Source organism: Trachurus trachurus, assembly GCF_905171665.1.
Source record: "Trachurus trachurus genome assembly, chromosome: 23".
NCBI lineage: Eukaryota > Metazoa > Chordata > Actinopteri > Carangiformes > Carangidae > Trachurus > Trachurus trachurus.
In genome coordinates this window covers 15,654,340-15,677,837 of record NC_139912.1, presented here as the reverse complement: position 1 = coordinate 15,677,837, position 23,498 = coordinate 15,654,340, and the positions used below count along the sequence as shown (strand labels likewise).

General features: G+C 44.8%; 1 protein-coding gene across 7 annotated transcripts; it reads right to left on the bottom strand.

Moving 5' to 3' along the window:
• Positions 1 to 1,933: 1,933 nt before the first annotated feature.
• usp15 (ubiquitin specific peptidase 15) lies at positions 1,934 to 23,205 on the bottom strand. Of its 7 annotated transcripts, none has more exons than XM_083999913.1 (23): positions 23,097 to 23,205; positions 22,212 to 22,339; positions 21,731 to 21,861; positions 19,729 to 19,855; positions 18,922 to 19,067; positions 18,769 to 18,807; positions 17,968 to 18,029; positions 17,380 to 17,469; positions 12,950 to 13,097; positions 12,313 to 12,486; positions 11,941 to 12,099; positions 11,433 to 11,657; positions 11,259 to 11,342; positions 10,829 to 10,923; positions 10,311 to 10,499; positions 10,093 to 10,214; positions 9,719 to 10,000; positions 9,332 to 9,402; positions 8,451 to 8,566; positions 8,199 to 8,348; positions 7,116 to 7,219; positions 6,539 to 6,627; positions 1,934 to 4,810 (listed from the first exon to the last, which is right to left on the bottom strand). In XM_083999913.1, exons 1-23 carry the CDS (start codon positions 23,183 to 23,185, stop codon positions 4,427 to 4,429), a joined length of 3,204 nt encoding a protein of 1,067 aa, XP_083856039.1. In that variant the 5' UTR covers positions 23,186 to 23,205; the 3' UTR covers positions 1,934 to 4,426. The 7 variants fall into 7 exon arrangements, with proteins under 7 accessions (XP_083856039.1, XP_083856041.1, XP_083856043.1 ...); XM_083999915.1 differs by having other exon boundaries at positions 12,950 to 13,052; XM_083999917.1 differs by lacking the exon at positions 17,380 to 17,469.
• Between the last annotated feature and the right edge of the window lie 293 nt (positions 23,206 to 23,498).

Below are 23,498 nucleotides of genomic sequence, written 5' to 3'. Positions count from 1 at the left end.
ACAAATAAAAACAATTTATAAGGTGTACAGTTATACAAATATCTAATTTTCTTTTATAAAGAAGCTACCGGTATTTATGAAGCTCATTTATTCCCTCATTCTGGGAAAGATGTACTAGTGTGGGCGGAGTTGTGTTTTGTGATTCATATTTATTTCAAACTGAAATTGATCCTTTCACTTTCTGATAAATATTGGACTGTAATTAACCATCAATTTCATTGTTGATTAATCTATCAATGCATTCTTTCAATTAATTAATCAACAAAACATTATTCAATAATACCACAAACACTACTAATAATAGTAATCAATATTGTTTTCACTATTATCATTCTTCTACTTACTATATCCTATTAGAATTGTTATAATTATTTTTGAATGCAAGTCACATATTCACAGACCTTTATATGCCCTTATGAAATTATTTGTTCTGTCAACTTGAATCTTTACATCATTTTCCATTCAAAATAATTGTAAGGGAAATGAACCAGAAAATCCACAAAGCCTCACTTCGGAAAAATGTTACATAGGCCTAGTTCTGGCATATTTCTTATTAGTTAGTATTACATTTTCTTCAGCTGCAGATGTGTTAATTATCTGGGTTAATCTTTGTGATGTAGTCTTACATCTGTGTGAGTAGAGTTGTAGTTTAGGTTCTCTCTCTGGTCTCTGTTTTCTCTGAGGAGTGATCCACTGTTCTGCACACGGCCCGGCCCCCTGCTCCTGCCTCCTATTGGTCGGGGGGAAGAGTCGCTGGTCGGGGTGGGTTGGTTGAGCTGGGGGTGGGGTATGGGGGGACCTCCCAGCTGCGAGCGGGCAGAGAACCCGTCAGAACCCGGAGAGAACACCGTGTTCCTCCTCTCAGCTCAGCTGGAGCTGCCTTCACCGGGGTAGAAGCAGAGAAAATGGAGGGCAAACTGCAAAGCTCATTGAAATTCTTCACTTACACACGGTTCAGAGGCTGAGAGCTGCTCTGAGGTGATGTTTAGAGAGGACTGAGGCACTGCTGTGATCAGGCTTTTTCATCATGAGGATGAGGAGGAGGATGGTGATGATGAAAACAGAAACTGCACAACTGGGCATTAGGGTGTAGAATAGCTTTTACGGCTTCACTTTCATACTTAAACACTGATCATTCAACCCAACCTAATAGAAAACTGTAAATTATTGAGGATTTCCCTCTAACTTTGATACTGATTTAAGGTTGTGTTAATCCTCTATCAAGAACTAACAAGTGTATCTTTCATTTATTATGAAAACCCATCAGGGACAGTGGTGGGGGTCTAGAGAGCAGTGGTTTTCAAAGTGGGGGCCGCCAGGGGTTGCTAGGGGGTCCTCAGCAAATTGGTGGGAAGATGAGAAGAAATGCAAATAGCAAAATAAAACCGAATTATTGTATTTGGGCATTATCATAAGATCGAAACCTTATTTGCCATGCTCATCTTTCTAATTTCCTGCCACACAAATTATCATTCATGACATCATGACCATTAACTGTTAATGGTAACACTTTATAATAAGTATAATAAGTACACACTGTTAAGCATTAAATACTAGATTCATCATTTATAACACATGAATACTCATTAGTATGTAGTTTATAAACATGATAAGCACTAACTGTATTTATAAACTACATACTAATGAGTATTCATGTGTTATAAATGAAAAATTCAGTATTAATTAATGCTTAACTAATGCTTAATAGAGTGTACTATAAAGTGTTACCACTACCATTGCAAAACTCAGTGGGTTTGTAAAGCAGGTCCCTGACCAGAAGCTAATGCTATTCAGGGCCTCGCCATGGAAAAGTTAGGGAACCCCTGGTCTAGAGAACACAGCACACACACACACACACACAGGCAGAGACAGAGAGGAAAGAAAACCAGAGCAGAACCCACAGGAAGCTTTACACAACTTTATTGAAGATTGTGTATAAATACACATGCACATTTCAAATGTAAACCCAAGTGAACTCAAGTGCAGCCAAACCTGGAAACCCCCATTATCTCATCATGCAAGGATGTCTGGATTATTTTTTACAAAAAAAGTCCCAAAACAACAGAAGCATCCTTTGTTTTTTTAAAAATATTCCCTCCCTGACAAGAGCGCAGGCAAGACTTTGCAAACTGGTGTGTATGTGTGGACTACAGCCACAGTCCCCGCCCCCCCACCCCACTCCCACTCCCACCCCCCGACACGTCAGGTCTCGCCAAGGTTTTAAATATATTGTCTGTTTATTATTAAATGCTTACATATAAATAAATAAACTTTATCAAATGTGCACTCACAGAGTGAACTCCTATGTACAGTATTGTATAAGCCTATAGTAGCAATCACATCTCACTCAGTCGGGGTGGGGTGAGTCGCCCAAAAAGCAAGGCAGCGCCGTGGCGATGAAAGCCCACTGAAGTGGAAAGCACAGATGCTCATAAAGGCATGGTACACATCTAATATTCTGAGGCAACAACAGGTACGCTAATGCTGTTTACAATGGAACGAACAGGTAGAAAAAGAAAACATAACACTCCACCATGGAGAATAGAGTTTTTATCATGAGTTACACCGATGGAGGAATATCCTGCAACAATCTGCCACAAAATATTTTCACTGTATCATGATCCCAGAGGCTGAGAGGCCTTTTAGGCAGACTCACCCCACCGATTTCACTTTGTCCCCCCCCTACCCCACCCATCCTCTGTCCTCCTCCCTGCTTCCTTCCCTATCCATCCTCAAAGCTCATGACCAAAAAGAAAGCATCCCGCCCACCACCCCCCATCTGGAAAGGGACGCATTCGACAGTACCCATGGATTCATACAGCTAGTATCAAAGTGAGGAAATCTATTACCATCGCATTCAACCAAACCAAGAAAGGGAGCCATGAAAAAAAAAGAAAAAAAGAAAAAGAAAAACAAATCTGTCCCTATAAAGAATCAAAAGGCATCAACCACATACATCTGGTCAGTGTTCATTCTGTTCAGCATACATTCTGGCCCTCTTGTGGGTTAAAAAAAAACAACAAAAAAAGAAAATAATTTGTAGATGATGTGGCTGCGATAGAAAAGTAAATATGGACATTCGTACTAGAGTGTTAGTGTGTTTGGGAGGGGAACATGCAAAGAAAAGATGGCGTGATAGTGATGTGCAAAGAAAAGGCGGCTGGTCTGAGATTAAGAGTTAAGGCCGAGGTGATCCAAACAAGAGACGATGCATCCGATGTCAGCGAAATCACCGATTGTTCCTAATCTCGCCGCGCCTCCTCCGATATGAAGAGAAGAAGAGAACGAGTGCAGAGCCGTGGTAAAGCTTTGAAACACCACCTACCGGGAGGAACTCAAGAGGGAGAGCTGAAGGGAAAGATCTGCGTCTGCCAGCTGTTGTGGACTGATCCTCGAATGTCTGTCGAGCTCATTAAGACAGGAATTTCAATACCGACTTCATCTCCCGATTCGTTTCCGCAGCTAAAATAGAATCCGTTTGGTTATTCCGCAAAGTTGGCTGGATTATATTGCAGCTTCCTGTTTGGGTATAAACGATCGAGACCAGAGAGAGACAGCTGAAGCGGGATCTTAACTCACTAAGGTTCAAGTCAGTTTACGTCTAATCGGTAAAAATGCGAGATCACAGCAGCAGCAGCAGCAGTACAAAGCTAGGACAGTTTGGCTGTTTGACACTGTATAAAACCGCACAGCTACGGGGGCGTCACCACTCCACATTTGCTTACTGAAGGCAGCTTCATGTGAGGAGACCCTCTGAGAGACGACGCCATAGTGAAACACCTGCAGTTTGTCTGGCAATAACACATAAAAACAGAACAAAAACAATATATATAAAGGTGGATGGTTGGTTGATTGTGCAAGTTCAAAAAATGTTTCAGCGCATCATGAAAACCCACTATGATTCAGTGTTTTAAAATATTTACAAAATATCTAAACGGTACTAAAATGATATGCAAACGATGCATTGCTCTCGAAAAATATATAAAAAATAAAACGACAAAAGGAAAACAGAGAGCGTAGGGAGATTGAAAAGCGCGACACTAACGCACTGTGAAGCCTCGAAAAATCAATACCCGGTGTCGTTCAGTGAGAAAATCCTAAACGCATGGACAATGGCGACGCACTCGCACACACTTTGCAACACACACACACACGCGCGCGCACACAGTGATCCAACCACAGAGGAGGAGGAGGAGGAGGGGGCTCTGGTTTCTTAGAGTTGCGTACCGCGGGCAGCAGCACCCCCTGACCTAACAGCCGTCGTCATTACCTACAGTTGGCTCCGCCCCCCGTGTGGAGCGGCCGAGTCCGAGCCGCTGGGTGGGACCGGTGGCGCCCGCCGCCATGCTGTGTGTCCATATGGCTTTGGATGGAAAGATCCCAGTCTCTCTCTCTCCATTTATCTGCATCCCTCTCGACTCAGCGTTCAGTTGGTTTTCATGGTGACGTCTCTATTGGGCGCCTGCTCCCCCTCCTCCTCCCCTTCCTCCTCCTCTTCCCCCTCCTCGTCCTCTTCCTCCTCCTCCTCTTCCTGCTCGTTGTCGTTCTTCCTGCGCCGGTTCTCGTTCAGGTCCTCCTCGTCGTTCTCGGCAGCAGCAGCGGCGGCGGCGGCGGTGGCGGCGGCACATGAGGCACCCTGAGTGGAGGAGGCGGCCTTTCTCTCCTGTCTCTCCTCGTTCTCATTTACCTCCTCCTCCTCTCCGTCCTCTTCCTCCTCTTCCTCCTCCTCCTCCTCGCGGTCCAGAGCGAAGTAGCCGGTGCCTTTCACTGTGTCCTGGCGCTGGTAGAACAGCACGTAGCCTGCTTTGGACTGCAGAGACACACACAGAAAACATCACTTGGCTACAGCGACTTAAGAGATAAATCACAGCACACAGAGCTCAAACACTGATGTGGCTCAGCTTTCATGTTGACTTCTCTTTTTGTTTTGTTTTTTTTAACTTGGGTCAGTGACTTTGCATGTTTTGTAATCAGGAAGCTCAACATTGCAAACATCTTTCAACCTACTGGTTTAAACAAGTAATAACAAATCTGTCGGTACTGGAATACTTAAAGAGATAGTTCATCATTTTGGCAAATTGGCCCATTGCCATAATCCCTATAGTCATAGCAGTAGGTTCGTTACCTTTAATTGTCGGTGCAAGCTATTTTTAGAAAGGCCGAGCAGAGCCGCGAGCTGCTCAGAGCTACGCTACGGAGGCTAATGGAATTTCCTGGTTTCCTTCATCAAACTCATCAAATACACAATCCAACAACTCCAAAACGCTCTTGTGGACAAGTTGTGACCTGCACATTCACCACGCTATGAGATAATAACGGAACGTTACGAGACAGAGATGTTGAGGGAAACCAAGAAATCCCATTAGCCTCCGTAGCGTAGGTCTGAGCAGCTTACGGCTCTGTTCTGCTGTTCGTATTGTGCAACATTGCCACATTAAAAAGACACACAAAAGAAAAAACATGAATTAATTGGTCCCAGTAACAAGTGCTGTTTGTAGCTTAATATCCAGAGGTTTAGTCCTAAAAACAGATGGCCGGTGAGTCACTGTTACACTGGGCCAGAAAGTGACAAATGTTTATTAATCCACAGCTGAAAACAGTCTGTACTGTAACAACCGCAGCTCACTTTTGTTCTAGTAGCGTTCATCAAAAACAATTTTCCATCTGTTTTAACAATTTTCAAACTGTTGTTAAAGATGCACATCCTCATTAGTAATTAACAGGTTTGTGTATGAGAGAGCTGTGAAGTACTAAGAGACGGATGAATATTGTCAGTTTTCTTTTCATCTGGTTTGTTAACAACAACAACGAAACCACAGCACATTTTAATTCTGCAGCGCGGATCAAATCAGATATTAAAACTCAAGGATGGACAGATATTTTCTTATGCCAAAAACGTCTTGCTTACCATCTGATTTTTTTAAAGAATCAAAATCAATGTTTATGTGGATGCTGCTGCCTTCAGTGCTAGTGCTACGAGTCAGATACAGAACCAGAACCAAATACAGATACAGCATCAAACTACACATATTAATGTGATACAGAGCTGCATCTCTGGCTGAATCATCATCGATTACTCCTGTGTTGAAAGTAATATCAGTCAAACAGGAATGAGGCGGCGAAACAGGAATATTCTGAAAATGTGTTCATTGAGGAGATGGTATACTAGTTAGCTAACATCTGTTTGCAACTTCTGTTCGTTTTGAAAATAACTATATTCAAGCAGGATGAACGTGAAATGTAGGACAGGTCACTTCCTTGTTTCATCAAAAGTGATTACACTTCCTTCTGTGCTGAGGTGTAAAAGCCTTTTGCCAATTACTCTATTTTTTTATTTAAAAAATCTCGTTGCAAATACCTACACGCTCAGTACGAGCACAGTCGGAGGTCTTTGTTTGGCAGAATCATAATTAGTCACAACATTAGACATTTCATTACTTTGATGAAATTAAGCGTTCCAGTTCGTGCACAGCAAATAGCCGCTCTGCTAAACGTACAGCGAGTCTGCTGCTTGGCTTCTGCAAATGAGGACACTCACCACTATTTGATCTTCACTGGCAGGAGACACGCTGCTGTCGTCATAGTTGTACCACTTTCCATCGTCTTTGTTCTTAGCATAGGCGGTGTCTAGAGAAAGTACAGAGTTAAACACATTATTGTTGTATTCTTATTGCCTCTTTATAGGTGCGTTTAAACAGTCAGACAAGAGGTTTGCAACTTTGAAATCAAAATTTCTATAAATTCCATAGTCCTGAATTAAAAAGTGTATCCACAGCGCTCTTCTTTATCACGTGTGCAGGGTTGCCTACAAGTCAAGTCCTTAAAACAAAAGCAAACAGATTTATCTTTAAAGATGCAGAGAAGCCCTGCTGTTAAGCCTGTTGTGAGGTTCAGAGTCAAACAAAGTTGTGTTTGATGTGTTTGAAGAAAAGTAGAAAGAAACACCATAAATCACGACTGATGTTAACATCAAACCCCCTAGACTGCTGCAATCACAGCCCCCCAGGTCTGTCATATATATTCTATTTGTCTTGATGCAGACAAGAGTGGAGCGTAAGATAGAGTTGCTGTTTGATAATCAAAATGATATCTGCCGATAAGTGTGTGAGTCTTACAGTGGCCTCCTCCCATTCCACCATAGTGGTTAGACACAGCGATCAGGTCGTAGCGACACGGCCCAGCGTTCGGGTTGATCAGGAACTCAGACATGTCCAGATCGCTGAGGGGAAATGTGTATGTATGAATGAGATGTGTAAGACATAGGTACAACATGTAACAATACAGCATAAATAGCAGAAAATTAATAAATAAATACTTTTTGGTATGTGAGCAGCTTATAAAAGGTATCAAAAGTTATTAAATGGTACTAAAAGTTGTTCATATTAAAACAACTGAAATTTCCTCCTATCTTAAAGGGATAGTTCAACATTTTGACAAATTGGCCCATTGCCACAATCCCTATAGTTTTAGGAGTACGGTCGTTACCTTTATTTGTCGGTGCAAGCTATTTGTAGAACGGCGGAGTAGAGCTGCCAGCTGCTCAGAGCCACGCTACAGAGGCTAATGGGATTTCTTGGTTTCCCACATCAAACTCATCAAATACACAATCCAACAACTCCAAAACGCTCTGGTGGACAAGTTGTGACCTGCACATTCACCACGCTATGAGATAATAACAGAATGTTATGAGACCGAGTTGTTTTCGAGGCAAATGCAGAGACTGCTTGCCGAAAAACTGCCCCCGACGGGAACACGCCATCAGCGGTTTTGCATGAATTTGAATTAAAAAATGTTGAACTATCCCTTTAAGGGCATTAAAACATAAATCCCCCCCAAAAAATTCAAATAATGTGTGTGATGTACAAAACAATGGATGTCCATTAATCCCCAGCACTTAGAAACCATCACACATGACTAATAACTAACCAAATCTATTGAAATATTGTCACAATATTATGTATGGGAATAAATCCCAGCATGTGTGAATAATTACACACTGTGTATAATTACATGCACAGCGGGTCTCACACCTTTGGACCCCATTGTGTTTATTGTGAATCTACTGCACAGCATGTGGATGATGTATTGCAGGTGTGGAGAGAATATGGGAACCTCTGCTGAAAACACAGCGTTCTGGTCCAGTGATAAATTGCTTTTCCTCTGTATGTGTGTGTGTGTGTGTGTTAGTGTGTTTGTACCTGAGTGGGAAGTCAACAAGGGAGTCCAGTTTATCTCTCATGTAGCGGCTGTAGGAGAAGCGCTTCAGATGGACCACCAGCACTGGCGGCAGAGACCACAGGTCCAGCTTCTTAGTGGCCTGCTGGTGCTGCTTACAGTTCGGACAGTACCTGTACAAGAGTGCACACAGGTTAGGTGACGCATCATGACTCAGCGTTTGGCCGAGCGTCGCCTGCTCGTGACTTGTTCTGTTTGGATGGAGTGTGTCTCACCATGGGTCCTCCGCTCCCAGTTTTTCCTTGGTGGTGAACAGCTCGATGCAGTCCTTCAGCTTGAAGAAAGCCTTCTTCTGAGGCTTGTACTCCATGCTCTCGTGCTTGTCAAAGTCCTGCTCTCCGTCACACACACACACACACACACACATACAGAGAACTGTTAAAAAAGCAGCGCAGCACTGTTGTGTCTCATTGGACACTGATTGAATTCTATAAATAGAATTAAAACAGATAACGCCTTTACACTTTAAAGAGAGGCTTTAAATGAGTATTGCATGTTTTTCCTCAAGTTACAATTCAGGCTAATAAAGTGTCATGAGTGTGTTACCTATGAATTCGTTCTAATTAAAACAATTTAACAGACAAGGTATTGTGTATAAAGGGAGCCTGAACTCGCCTGTTGCCCTGGAGGAAAAGCGAAGATTCACATTCACTGCTCCTTAACACACATTTAATCTAAAACCAGCCTTGTATTTACGTCTTGTTAGATTAAGAATACAATAATTATTTAAAATGACTAAAATGATTTGATTAAAATCTAAGGCAGGAGCTATTTATATTTCAAATGTTACAAGGATGTGTGTGTCTACTGCAGCCTGTAATGAGCTGGGTGGACATTTAATGCCTGACCAGTGGCAGCTACAGACATCAAACCTCTGACCTTTTGATTACAGCTCGTCACCAGGACTCCCCGTCGCTCCCGTCTGGGTCACACTGTCATATTCCCTGACTTGATGGCAAACTGCTTTTGTTCTAAACTAGTGTTGTGTGTGTGTGTGTGTGTGGTAGAAAGTGACGCAGCTTCTCTGCTCCACTGGTGCCGTGAGGAGCAGACAACTCTTTCAGAGAACGTCCAAAGTTTCCGCTGTTGGCTTTACCTCAACAACCGTCTCGTCAAAGTACTTCTTCTTGATCTCTGGCTCCCAGTCCAAGGAGAGATAAGAGCGGTCTGTGAAAAGGTGGCCAGAATGTAGATACATGAATCAGATGAGTCAGCTTTCATTCTACTTTACACTCTAATCATCATCGTGTAGTTGCTCATTTCATGCATTTACAGGATCATTTATTCTGGTGCTCATGCAATGAGTCATTTACTTTCCTATGCCTTGATTAAATTGTAAAGTTGAAATGTGTGAATAGTCCTTGGAGGTTAAGTGGTGAAGTTGATTATACTTTGCTTGAATTTTAAACTGAGGATATTATGAGAAGATTTATTTCTCTCCTAAAATGGGTTCTGGATTTCCTCGCTCGGCCGCGCTTCCTACCGCTGAGTCGGAGGTGTCCCTCGTCGAAGCGGATCTGCCTGGTGTCCTCCTTGATGAGCGAGAAGTCCGTTTTGCCCATGTTATTGAACTGGAATGTAAAAAGTCTCTTTCTGTTGTGCTCGGCCGTCTGCTGGCCTTTGGTGGAGTTCTGCGGGCCGACCACGCCGTTCTCCAGTTCGTTGTCCCCGCCCACCGAGTCCTCCGATTGGCTGTTGTCGTTCTCGGAAGGCAGCTCCTGATCCTGACTCGACTCGTCGTCCTGCTCGTCGGTCTCCATCTCACCTGAGGGACGACACAGCAGATTTTGAAATCACCTCTGCTGCTACTAAAGAATCATTTTAGGCAACTTAAAACTTCATTGTTTGTGCACTCACTTGGCGACCCCTCCTCCAGCAGTCCATTAGTGGCATTCCCATTGACAGTGTGTTGTTTGGATGGCTGTGTCTCTTCACAATCCTCCTCCTCCTCCTCTTCCACTGAAGATCTCACAAACCGACTGTAAACAGGAAGCCATTTTAATATACACAGGCATTCAGGTACAATAAATCTAAAAAACAATTCTGATCAGACAGTGTGAGACACGCGGACGTACCAGAGGCGCACGAGCAGCATGTTGTAGAGTTTGTCCTCACTGAGGGTTCTGGGCACAGCGATGAGGAAGGGCTGTCCGAACAGAGGCGTGCTGGTGTGGTTGTAACCCGACTGTTTGTATTTCTCCCTCAGGTGCACTGGGATCACTACGTGGTCCGTGTCCTCCACCCTGTTCACCGCCACCTCGAATCTGCACAGAGAAGGGGGCTCCGTTTTGAAGTTGGACTGGATGAGCTTTAATTCAGCTACAGGCGTGAAAGTTATGTCTTTGGCAAATGAAGCAAATCAAAGTGGCACACTGCCAACTGGTCTGCGCTTTAAATCTCTCATGTCACAAATGTTGTCACTGATGAAGTCAAAACACAAACATTTATCAAGCAAGACTTCAAATCACCCATAATTGAACTGATTAATAAACCCGACTTCATGCTGCATCTTTTAAGCCATGATTCATGAGTAAAGACAAAAAAGGCCATGTCTGATTTTAATCTGGTCTTGTCAGCCAAGCTTGACACTCACACATAGATATCGTCTCTCTCCATGATGCTGCTGAGGTTTTCGTTGGTGGCAAAGATTCGGTGGAAACGGTGGTTGTAGATGTCAGTTACAATCATCTGGAGGAAAAACACAAAGAGAAACAGGTCTTAAATATTTAAGATTTAGACATAATAACAGAACATATCCTGAACTGATATGGGATAAAGATCATTTATTTGCTCAGCATCCACTGATACAATGTTTATCCAGCTCTGTATCCCTTCATCTAAAAAGGAAACAGATACAACATTTTATCCACGAGCTGCTGAAGCAGGTGGGCAGGGAGAGCTTAAAAAAAGGGAACGGACTATTTTTGGTCTGTGCTGTCTGAGGAGATGTCAACATTAGAGTGAGATGGCTAATAAGAGAGCAGGATTACTGCCCAGAGCGGAGCCGATTGTGATGTTTATACCTTCTCAGCAGGAACCCCAGACAGGCTGGAGAGGGAGGTACACAGGTCAGAGATGTAGCCCACCTTTGGCACCGTCAGCTTGTACTGAAACAGAAACACATGGCATTAACCTACTATGCTCGCTGGATATCAAAATGTTATGACACTACGGCGAGCTTGTTTTTTGCATGCTACCTGGGTGGGTTTGGCCAGAGGGTCCAGTCTGACCAGATAGACCTCCAGTGTCCGCTCCTTCTTCATGGGAAGCGGCAGAGTCAAGTAGCAGAAAGGATCGAAGGTCACGGAGACCTTAGAGCACACAGGACACACCAGGGTGGACTTGAAAAGGCCGTGGAAGATGTCCACGATGATGGAGTCGTTCCTCTTGATGTGGTTCTCCCACGCTTCCTCCGCCACCACCTGGAATACACAGCAAACAGAAACCACACATTACAGGAGACCATGAACCTATACACATGTGATGGTCATAAATAAACACACAGATACACTCTGGTATCTTAAAGGTTTTCTAGCGCAGAATATCTGAATGCTTGAACAATCCATTTGTTAAAAAATAAACAGACTAAGTTGACTACAAATAGTAACTAGGCAACACAACAGCTTTTCATTAAGTTTGGCTGGCCACAGGACAATTTCAGTCCAGGATCAGAATTTATGAGCTGAATTATCTTTTGTGCTGAACCTTGTCGGGTCTGCCGTTAGCGTCCTTTAGCTGGATGTAGGGCTTCTTCCTGATGCGGTTCAAGTCCTCGTGAAGGCCATCGAGGAGAAAGGCCAGCAGCTCGTGAGAGTCCTGCTGCTGGTAGCCCGAGAACTGGGGGGCGAAGCGGCCCACCTGGGTCTGGAGAATGAAAAACACGAGCAAAGACGTGTGGTTAAAAAAAAACACGGGAAAAAAAGAAAAGCTCTGAAACGTGTGCTTCTTTCAGAGTGGAGATCTAGTTCGGCATACTTTACATTCTCAGCCACGACTGCCCGTACAAATCGCACAAACAGCTTCCGTGTGTGACACTTGTACAGATAAAAAATAATCAAAGAATTGTATTGTTTTCACCTTGAAAGGCCTTGGGGTGACGTAGCTGTATTTGCCCGACCACAGCTGCTTGATAAGCTCGGCGTAGGCCCGGGCAATCTCCCCTTTCATGCCCAGCGGGTTGTCCTCATTCAGCTCCTCTGTGAACTTGTCTTTGAGGAAGTACTCCGTCAGTGGAGGGATATTGCTTAAACACTGAGGGGGTGCAGAGAGAGAGAGAGAGAGGGCGGTAATCAGCAGAGGGTGGATTTAGACACTTCATGAGATCAGCATTTCAAACTTCCAAGCTGTGACAGCCTTTTTTTTAATTTTTAGTTTAATACCTTCTATGATACGTACATATGCAGACTTGTGACTAAAAAAAACAAAAAACACTGCAGTGTAGAGCCACTACAAGTTTTCAGCACAGCTTCAAGACTCTTGCAACATGTTTCCTCATGTATTGCACCTTGATCTTGGGAGATTTGTCTCTCTGGGCGCAAACCATGCAGCATGAACACAATTAAATTGAGCCCAAAGTGCTGTCAGACACAGTTCTGCAGCATCTCTGCAAAACTGTTCCAGACTTTCCAAATGAACCTTTTCGAAGGCTTGGGAAGGCATTTAGAATAATTCTTTATTGGATCTGTGTGGAGCTCCCAGAAGACGTGCTCGTTACCTGCACAGCAGAGTTCATAAAGCAGGTGTTGCCCAGGTTGGAGAGTCCACAGAGGCCTGAGCGCTCACTCTGCCTGGTCTGGTCCGAGTAGTCATAGCTGTTGCTGTAGGGGTGGTAGGACGGCAGACTATAGCTTGAATTCTTCACACTGTGCAATAAACATAGAAAAACGCACAATCAGGCAGGTTAGTGTTGGTCAAGCACAGAAAATCCATGAAGGCGTCTTATTTCTATACTTATGTTAATGCAACACTGAACATTTCCTCAAAACAAAGTTGTTAAAACACTCAAAAAAACAAACATTTAAAGACAAAGCAAACACAGCTTCAGTTTCCGCTTTTTCTTTTGACCACAGACCAAACTATAAACCCCCCCCCACGCCACCACCACAAAGGCTTTTCTCAGGCTTCCTAGACAATCATATAGAGCTTAAAGCTAGGCCTCCCTCGGCTGCAGCAATCAGCAGACCTCTGGGGTGGCTGCAAACCAGTGCTGGTAGCCTCTTCCTCCCACTGGTCAAGGGAAACAGCTGTGATGGCGGTGGAAGCAGTGGCCTCGCAGTTCAACACACGGTGGTCCACCCTTCTGCTGTCCAGCTCCACCGCCTCAGGCCTCAGGCACCACCAGCAACACAGGAGCATGACATCTCAGCCCCGCCCCGGCCCACGCCGGCCCACATGTTCCGCAGGAAACTACACGGCCGGCAGCCGGGAATGAGGTTCGGTTCGGGTCCGGCGCATGCAAAATCCTGGTTTTGAGAGGCCGCGAGGTAATGTCCAGCTCCAGTAATCCACTGTTGAGCACCAATGATAACTCAGGTCGTTCTTGTGCAGGTGCAGCAGCAGCAGCAGCAGCAGCACGGACCCAAGTTCAGGCCTCCATTTGACTTCCAAGTCCAGCACAGGCGAGCAACCGGACCACAAAGTGCATTAACACACAAAAACACACTCCTCCTCTTTCAGAGAGCTAACTAAGCAGCTCCCCTCCTCTCTGCTCCCCCCTTCTTCTTTTTCGGGCTCGACCGCCTGTCATCTTGTTATCCTCTCTGCCTCAGATGTCCTGTAACTGTCCTGTACTGTCCTCTGGTCCCCTGCTCCTCCCTCTGGCCTGCCTGCTGCTCTCTGCCGCTCTACGGCTACCAGCAGATATTTATAGCAGCATCAGCAGCAGCAAGGATGCTCAAGACTACTGCTACCGAAGCTAGAGGTGCACAGAAAGAGAGGGAGAGGGAGAGAGGGAGAGGGAGAGGGAGAGAGAGAGAGAAAGAGAGAGAGAGAGAGAGAGAGAGAGAGAGAGAGAGAGAGGGAGAGAGAGGCAGAGAGAATAGAGGGGGAGGGGCGGACAGTACAAGGGGGGGAGGCTGACAGAAGAGAAATGAGATGGGGATGGAGGGAGCAGCTGATCCACTGCATCCAGCTGAGGCTGCAGTATTCACAGGCCTAACTCTCTTTGAGTATCTCTCCACCACTCTCTCTCTCTCTCTCTAACATACATATACACATACATTAACACACGCACTTGTGCCGAGACAACAATTATCCCCCTTTTGTAACACTCTAGTCACACATTAGGCTGCGTACTCCTTCATCTCAACACCCTCCCCTCTTCTCCCCCACCTTCTCTTGCTGTTAAAATGCACCCTATGACACTATTTGCACCCCTCCTCAGTGAAACACACACACACACACACACACACTTTGACACTCCCTCTACCCATCCTCGTTAATATGCCATGGGTGTCTGTATGGGAGCTTTTAAAGGGGAGGGTCTAAATAAATAAAATAAAGCCGAGAGAAGAGGGTGGTTTCATCACAGGGTGTGGAGGCGAGCAATGAGGGGAGCAGGAGCAAATGAAATGTATTCTGAAGGTCACTTAGACTGCAGAATGTGTGCATCGCAATGAGCTCAGGGGAGAGGAGAGGTAAGGAAACCGAGAGAGGGAGAGAGAGAGAAAGAGAAAGCAAAAGAGAGAGAGAGAGAGAGAGAGAGAGAGAGAGAGAGAGACCGCCTGCCAAAATCAGGGGACACCGCCTCGTATGACACTGACACTTACTGCTGTTACACAGCATCGCTACTATGGCTAAACTGACCAGAGCAAAACCACAAAATCAAAAAGACAAGTGTTATGTAATGTGAGAGCACTTAAAATGAAGGAGGGGGGGGTTAAAAAAAAGAAAGAAAAAAAAAGGCCCAATGCATAATTCAGAGGAAACGACAGCACTGGCACTATAGTGAATCAGGGACAGAGAGAGCTGCTGGGACTGAAGATCCAATTTCCCCAAGTCACCCACACTATGCATTCAACAAACACTGCGCGGAGAAAAAGATGCCCCTGGTATCAAATGATAGAACGCAGAGAAATGACAATGTGAAACCATGAACCTGACTACAAGCCAGTAGTGTAGATGCAGAGATAGAACGGGTGAGACTCTTTTACTGTAAAGCCGGTAAGCGTGGGAGGGGACGGGCTCGGTTCGCTTCACCTTCCTTCTTTATCAATATTGATTTTTCGGGTGGCCGAGCTGGTGGCTTTTTTTCTTTTTTCCTTTACATTTGCTGCATTCCCACAGTACTGAGAAATGTGATGCAAAGTGTCGACAACTGAGATGCACAAACACAGACACACTCGGGCATGCAGTAAATCACACACATCGAGTGGAAGACGGAGGGGGGGGGGACAGAAAGAGTCTACTGGACAGCAGAGGCGGAAAGCTCCACCCACGGACGAGCAGTGCTCTCTAACAGAGGGCCGGCGCGTCCTCTGGGTGCCGGTGCTTTAGAGGAAAACCCTTCATCGGGTTACAGTAGCATTTCCACTGAACAGAAACTGAATGCTGGAGAGAGCCGAGCTGCGTTTCACTCGTCTGTTGGCGTAGGAGGAAATCCAGACTGATATGTGAAATGATTCTCTGATTTGACCTCATGCAGCGCAACTTTTGCATCATCTCTGTCTCTGACTGAAGGTGATAAAGCATGAGAAGTGCAGGCTAACACTGGGGCTGCATGTTAAAGAGGTACAGTGATTTTTCAATGATATAACCTCTAAATTTAAACTTCCTTTACATGCAGATGTGCGACTGATCACACAGCTGGAACAGCAGCCCTAAACACAGCCCTAAAAACACCTAAAACTAGTGAAGACGGAGATTTGGGCGGTCAAATTTTGTGACTATGTTTGGAAGTGAGGAAAGTAAAAACGAAATAACCTGCTCAGAGTGAACCTCTGAGAATCTGAATGTGACAATATAGTTATAAATAAATGCAGATGACTATCTTTATGTTGTCAAGCTTGTAGCCGTGCCTCAAATAAAGCGCAAATAAAGTTTTATTATCTCAAAGTTGTAATTACGAGCACAATAAGACACAGCAGCACTGCACTAAATAACGTAAGGGCTGTTGGTGTGGGCGCACCGCTTCTAAAACACCACACAATGCTGCCTAATGCTCCGACAGGATTATTTTTTATGTCTGAAAATGTATTATGGCAACGATTATGTTATGTTTTATTGAGACAGTAGCAACATACTGTGGATTCAGCTTTTTTTTTTTGCGAGACAATTGTACATTATTGTTATGTTTTTTTTTCTTAGGGCTGCTGCGTTGACTTTCCTGCTGCATCTCTGAACTGCATTTATTCAAATCTGAATCTGACTGGAAAATAAGCCATGTAGGGAAATTGACTGAACTGAATAGAAGCTTATATTTATACTGCTTATACTGAAAACAATTCAGTTCATGTACGTAGACCATGTTATTTGGATACATCTGGTATCAAATCAGATGTTTTTGTCTTTCTCGGGCTTGTAGCTGCACTCCAAACACATCACTGATATGTCATTATGTGAGTGTTACGATTGACTGTTTGATGAGGTAGTAAGAGTGAAATGAAGGCCCTGTAGCACAAATTAATGCTTGAAATAATTATCACATTACCCGTAATTATGCAGCCTTAGCCAAAGCTATCAATCAGTCAGGTAGCAAAAATCAGATGCTATCTATTAACAAACGTAATTAAACGCTGACTAAGGCACCCAGAGGCACCAGTGGGCCGTTTGTAGAAAGCACTGCTGTCACTGATGGAAATACCACAGAGATCAATCCCTCAGAAAGACCCTTCCCCCTCCCTGCCATCAGCTCGTACAGCTGAGACTGCAAACAGCTTTAAGCCCCAAAACTACAGCCAGAGACAGACCTGTAGAAATCAAACTTTGACACACTTGATGCTGCGATGTTGTAAACCGCTTCGAATGAGGAGGAGAGACTTAAGGACCAACTTCATAAGCCAATTCGATTCTGAGATTCCAGCCAAGTTAACGTCAAGGTCTGCGCCGGGCTACACCTCCAGGCTCTGTCTCTGGCTGTCAACATCCTCCCAAAAAAAAAAAAGAAAAACCCACCCCTCAGCTGTTCAACCCACTACTAAGCCTTACTTCCTGCTGTTGAAGCTGCTGTTATGATTGTTTGTGAGAGATGAAGGCGAGATCTTTGGCAAAGCAGAGAGATTGGAAGCACCAGATGACCTTCAAAAGATAAAGAATAGATCATGAGTTAGAGTAGAGAAGAAAAAAAAAAAGGATCCATCCAAGAAAAAAGGTGTGTGAAGTGTCCATTAAATAAAACTGAGATGAGATAAAATAAATAGAGAGATATGTCAGCAACAAAACGTCAAGCGAAGGAGGTAGGCAAAGTCGTAGAGGAGGAGGAGTATTTTGAAGATGATGAGGTGCTGTAGTGACGTTAGCAGCGAAACTTTTAAAGGGGTTTTCAATTTGGCGAGGCTGAAAAGCGTTTCAGGAAACTTCTGGTGCTGTGTCACATCATTTATCTTTATCCCCCTTTGAACTGACCAAAATTTGAAAAAAAAAAAAAAAGGAACTAAACTATACATTGTCTACTGTATGTGTCATCATCACCAGCAGTGTTTGGATAGAGCATAGAAATCGCTTTTCCGTTTCTGTTGTAACTTCTTCCTTCTGTCAACAAAGACATATAAGCCAGGTGACGCGCTGCTCACTCACTTGGGTGCTGTGGAGCCTCGGGGCCATGAGCCGTCCTCACTCTTCTGCTCTATTACGAGAACCTGTGGGAGACGGCAGAAAAGAAAAAGGAGGGCTCCATCTGCGTTCACTCGTTTATAAAGATGCCAACTCACAGAGGTATCTCCTCATCTGCACTCTGCGGCAGATAAGCTGCGTTTGTCTTAACTTCTTAATAATGCAGAGCCCGGTGAAAGGAGAGACATATTTTGTGAAATGCAAATCGATGATGGGAAACGACCCTGATAATTTCTCTGTTTCCTTTATACACACAGTGTCTGTTTCAAATAGGAGGGGGAAGACAGGAAGTGGGATGCATCTTATCTGCTTTTTGGCTCAGTGAGGATTTGTCTGAGGCTGGAGCGGCTGCTGGTGAACAGAGAAGCCCTGTGATCGAAGGTCTGTTGGGTGACTAAATTAATCAGCGGTGGACTCATCTGGCAGGTGGATGCCAGGACATACGTGTTTAAGCAGCTTACACAGAGAGCTTGAATGCCTCACATGGCAGCTGACAAACAGATGTTGTGGGTTTCAACACTGAAACCATCTCATTAAAGGATGAAGTCCAACTTCGCTGTCGAGGGTAATTTAAATAATCTTATTTTCTTAGAAATAGGTTTATATTTTGCTACTTCCCATTACTGCAAGTTTTACTTTTACACCGTTTCTTGCTCTGAGCCTGGCTGACTGAGATTTAAATAGCAGTAAAGACAAAATTAGACATTTAAATACTACATGGTACATTATAGAGATATGTATGCAAAGAAAAAGTGAGTTATTCACTTGTGATTTGTTATTGTGCCCTCTGCTGGTTGTGGGAATCTGTTGGATACAGATTCGGGAGAAAAAGGGATTTTGTATAAAGCTGCATTTGTCACATTTTGTCATCTCAAGGAAAAAGGAAAACATGCCGGGCTGTCTCGTAAAGTTTCCTACCTGTCCTTGGTAGAGACCGGCATCCTGGATGGTGCTGTCAGGTTTGTTGAGAGGCTCAAAGGTATTGCTCATGTACCGGTTCCACAGCCTGGTCTCCTTCTCATCAGGAATGCTGAACAGCTTCCTCATCTCCTTCTCTATCATATCTGCAGCGCAGCGTGAATATCGCCACAGAAAAAGAGAAGAGGACAGCATGAGTTTGGTTACTTGAAGCGGAATAGAAAGTGAAAAGACTCGATAAAACGGTTCACCCAAAAATGAGGAAGTAATCGAGGAAATCATCTGTTGTCACGTTTGCTTTGAATCAAAACCCACATGGTTTTGGGGCATGAATAAGTCTGATACTAAGTGACAGGATTTTAGAAGCAATCTTGTGTTTGATTCTTTACTAGTGACGTGTTTTATTATCTGCGTATTATGAGTGTCAGAGGTTAGTAGTAAAAGACTAAGAAATAACAAGTTGCAGCAAGTAAGAAATTTCATTGTCAACACATTAATGAGCATGTTTGTTCAGACATTACAGAACTACACAAGAATAACATGACTATTGTGTATAATTACAGCCTTTTGTGAATGTACAAGATAAGTGTGTAGTTTTGGGTCTAAAAGATCCACTAAATAAAATCATGACAACTGCTGCTACTATATGTTTAGAGTAAAGTTTTAAAATAAAGACATTTACAGTGAATGTTTTGCTAAAGACCAAAATCCTTTTCAGGAGTCAGATCAACGTGGAGCAGCTTGGTGACCACTCTGGTATCACCAGCAGCGTTTCTAGGCGGTAACTCCGGGGCGACTCGGGCCTACCTATTGTGTCAGCTTTACTGAAGCGTCTGGTGATCACATTGTCCATGTTGCTGTCTTCACAGAGCTTCAGCTCCGTCAGGTACACCTCCACCTTGCAGTGTTTCACAAACATACCCTGTTCCACCACCTGGAGAGAACAAACACAAGGGGCTATTAATAACCACTCATGTCTCTTAATGTTGAATCCATGATTAATCGTATGCAAATTCTCTGTGTTTTTGAAAATATGCAGCGGCTGGCCTGACAGCTTAGCACAATAAATCAACCATACAGAGCCTGTTGTACCACTTCCAACTGTACCTGAACTTTTAATATAAACGCTGCATATGAGATGAAGCTCTTGTATTATGTTATTCTGGTTGTCAACTTGCTGCCTTAAACAGTTCAACAGAACGAGTAAATTATGGGCTGTTCCTAGTAGATAACAAAGCAGGGTTTGCTGGCCCGGTTGCCACTCAGATGGCGTCCTGATAGGAGCACAGTCAGAGTGAAGCGCCTAAATTAGCAGCACCTCGTAGAAACAGCTGAGGGGTCCCGGCCTATTTATTTCAGCGCCCTCCAACACACACTCACATATACACACAGTACCAACTTCAGAAATGTCCATGAGAACTGCGGTAGTCATGCACACACACACACACACACACACACACTCGTGGCTCAGATTCCCACCCCCCACCCCCAACTCTCTCCGAGCCCCCTCCCCTGACCAAGTCCCGGTCCACTGGTGGGCCTATCCTCCCCCCCTCACCAAAACACCCATGTGTTTGTAAGCGCAGAGCAAAAAGCCCAACTCATGTCCAAACTGTGACAGAATTTCTCAAATCAGAGCCGAGCCAAAACCATTCACCCCACCCACGCCCCCCACCCCCCCACTGCACTTGCACTCCTCTCAAAAGCTTTTCCCGCTGCGTCTCTCAGTGTGACCTCAGCCGGCATTCCTCCACTTCAAAAAACAAGGACACGCAGGAGCACTCCGCTGGTGTTGGCAATCAGACCACAAGAGGACAGCCGGCGGAAGGAAACATAGCACCGAAACCTGGAACTAAAATCCTCCTAAATCCTTTTTTTTAACTCTTGTGTTCCCCCCGCAACCTCAGAATGGCACCCCCCCACGAAAGAAACAAAGAGTTAAACTTAAAAAAAAAAGAAAAACTGATAATGAACCTCCTGCATGTTGTGTCTCGCAGATCGCTCCATGTAGCTTTTCAGTCATCCAGAACGTTGCCTGAAAATAGAAACCCGGCGGCCACCCGATACATCCCACGACATACATGGCAAAAGGGGAGGGTCAATGGAAAGTGGGGGGTGGGGGGGCAGAGAGTGATAGGGATGGAGGGGGGAAGAGGACCCTCTTCTAGCAGCCATGATGCCATGACTAGCAAGATTTGAAGTTGGGATTTGATACCGTCGGTCCAGTTAAGCCGTAGCCGCCATCACGAAGGATTCTACTGACTAACTGAGTAACTTACTGACTGTAACCACACTTAAAGCCAAATGTGTGCACTGAAGGATTCATAAAACCCCAAAACAAGTACAGTTCATGAAAGAAATGAATGAAAAGCTAAAGGAAATGAATGGAACACACCGCCATTGCTTCCTACTGATGAAAGATAGTCTCTTTGTTTCTGGCTCCTCTGTGCAGTGTATCTCTGACAAATCAAGTGGACTAGTCAGTACATACCACAGCTTTTTTGGGGTTTAAGATAAGCATACTGTTCTCCAATCTGAGCTAAATGTAGTGCCTAAATGTCACAACTGAACACAATCGTGCTGCATTTCTGACACCCTGATTTCAAGTGGTTTCATTGGCCACACATTCATCCCTTTCAAGCACAAGCCACACAACACTATTAAGCACACAATACCCACTGACCACAACCATTACACTGCATCAGAGGAAACCACCAAACCAGCTTTGCTCGTGCTCACTTCTACCACAGTGCGCACTCCCTGTCCCTGTAATCCATACATAGTCTCATGCTAATTACTGAATCCTTACCTTGCGTGCAATTGGCTCCTGACCGTCTGTCAGTCCATACCAACTGACAAGCTTATTCCAGCCCTCTGTGGGGACCAGGATGTAGTCCAGCTCATCGATGAGGTGCTCCTTGATGGCGAGAACATCACCATCTACAGGGAGGGAGGAAGATAGAAGCTTATTTAGCCCGGGTACAATAACTGCTCACTTACACTACCGACCCTGCTCTGACTGTCTCATGTAACACAAAGCAGACAAAGAAAACGGTATGCCGGAGAGCTTTCTATGAACCCCCCCTCCAAAAAAAGAGCCTGCTCTATAGACTTTGTCAACAATATTGTTTTCCATTCCCTTTTCCTCCCAGCTCTTTGTTATTACTTCCAGAATGATTAAGCTTTACTACCATGGGGTCCCCCGAGTCATGTACAAGGCCACAAAGTGTTTTAAACACATTCATAAAGGCGGTTTAAGGTCTAAACAGGTGAAGCTTAATCTATCTTACCTCTGAGAAGACCAGAGTTATCAACTGGTCCTGGGTAGACATTCTGGTCCCCCATCTGGTACTTGTCCCAGCTGTCAAATCCCACATATTTCTTCCACTGTTTAAACCAGTGACTGTCCACCAGGTACCTGAGGGGAAGGCAGGTGGGAACATATTGGCTCGCATGAAGCAAATCAAGGTGTGACACTGTCAATCAGTACAGATCAGTTCAAGAGGCGTGTAACAAAGTCATAAGGTGCTTTCCTGTTTTACACGTTAAAGGGCAATGATCTGGACAGGTAACAGGCTACCTTTCCGCCAGCGACCTGAACAAATCTGCCTTTGAGGAGCAGACATTACACAGATTGATAGTTGTAACAGTAAGCTGAGTTGACGCCGAGTCGAGTTCAGGTTGCTGCATGCCTGGCCAGCTGGCTCTGTGATTTTGACAGGTGCTTTTTTTTTTACCCCGACTCCGCCCTTCCCGAAGTCGACAGATGAACCCACTGACTGGGCGAACTACTTAACGTTAACGTTACAGCTTCGGTGGTCTAGCCGAGAAGCTAAGTGCTAGCCTCCGACAGACGATATGTAACGTTAGCCTCACTGTGTTCGTGTCATGAGATAAAAAGCGAGACGGTAGTCGGTAAGCGGTACATACAACCACTTGAATACACATTTTAAGATAAATATGGGCTCAGTCAGTTGCTCGCTGACAGCCTGGTAGCGTACGTTAGCTCCAACACCGCTAGCCCCGCCGAGCTGACACACATGAAGCTCGGAGCTAACTGTCAACACGGCCCCGTCACCTCGGCTTTTACTTATCCCTCTCGGCGTTGACAGCCCTCGGCTTAGCCGGCCCACGGCCACGCAGCATCTCTGAAAAGCTTTCAGCTCAAGTCTTACCAAGTGTCTCCCTTCCTTAGCTGTGTTTTCAACAGTGCCGCGACCTCTCCTCTTTGGGTATCCAGATCAGCCGCTCCTCCTTCCGCCATCTTTCCTCAGACATCACCCCGCTGCATGGTGGGAAAGCGTGGGGCGTCACCGAGGCACGTAGAGAGTGACGCCGCTGTTCCAGCCAATCAGAAGGCCGCTGGCAGCAAAGGCGTAGCGTGACATCTAGTGGTAAACTTATTCTAGAAAAATACTCCAAAACTGCCCCATCATTGTGTGGCTGCACAGCGTTTTCGGATGTCTGAGGAACTGCCCCCCGTCAACCTGTTTGCCCAACCAGGAGCAATTGAGACTTTTCCTCAATGTGCACCAGCCGCATTTGATGCAGAAATTCTCAATGGACATTGTCAGTTT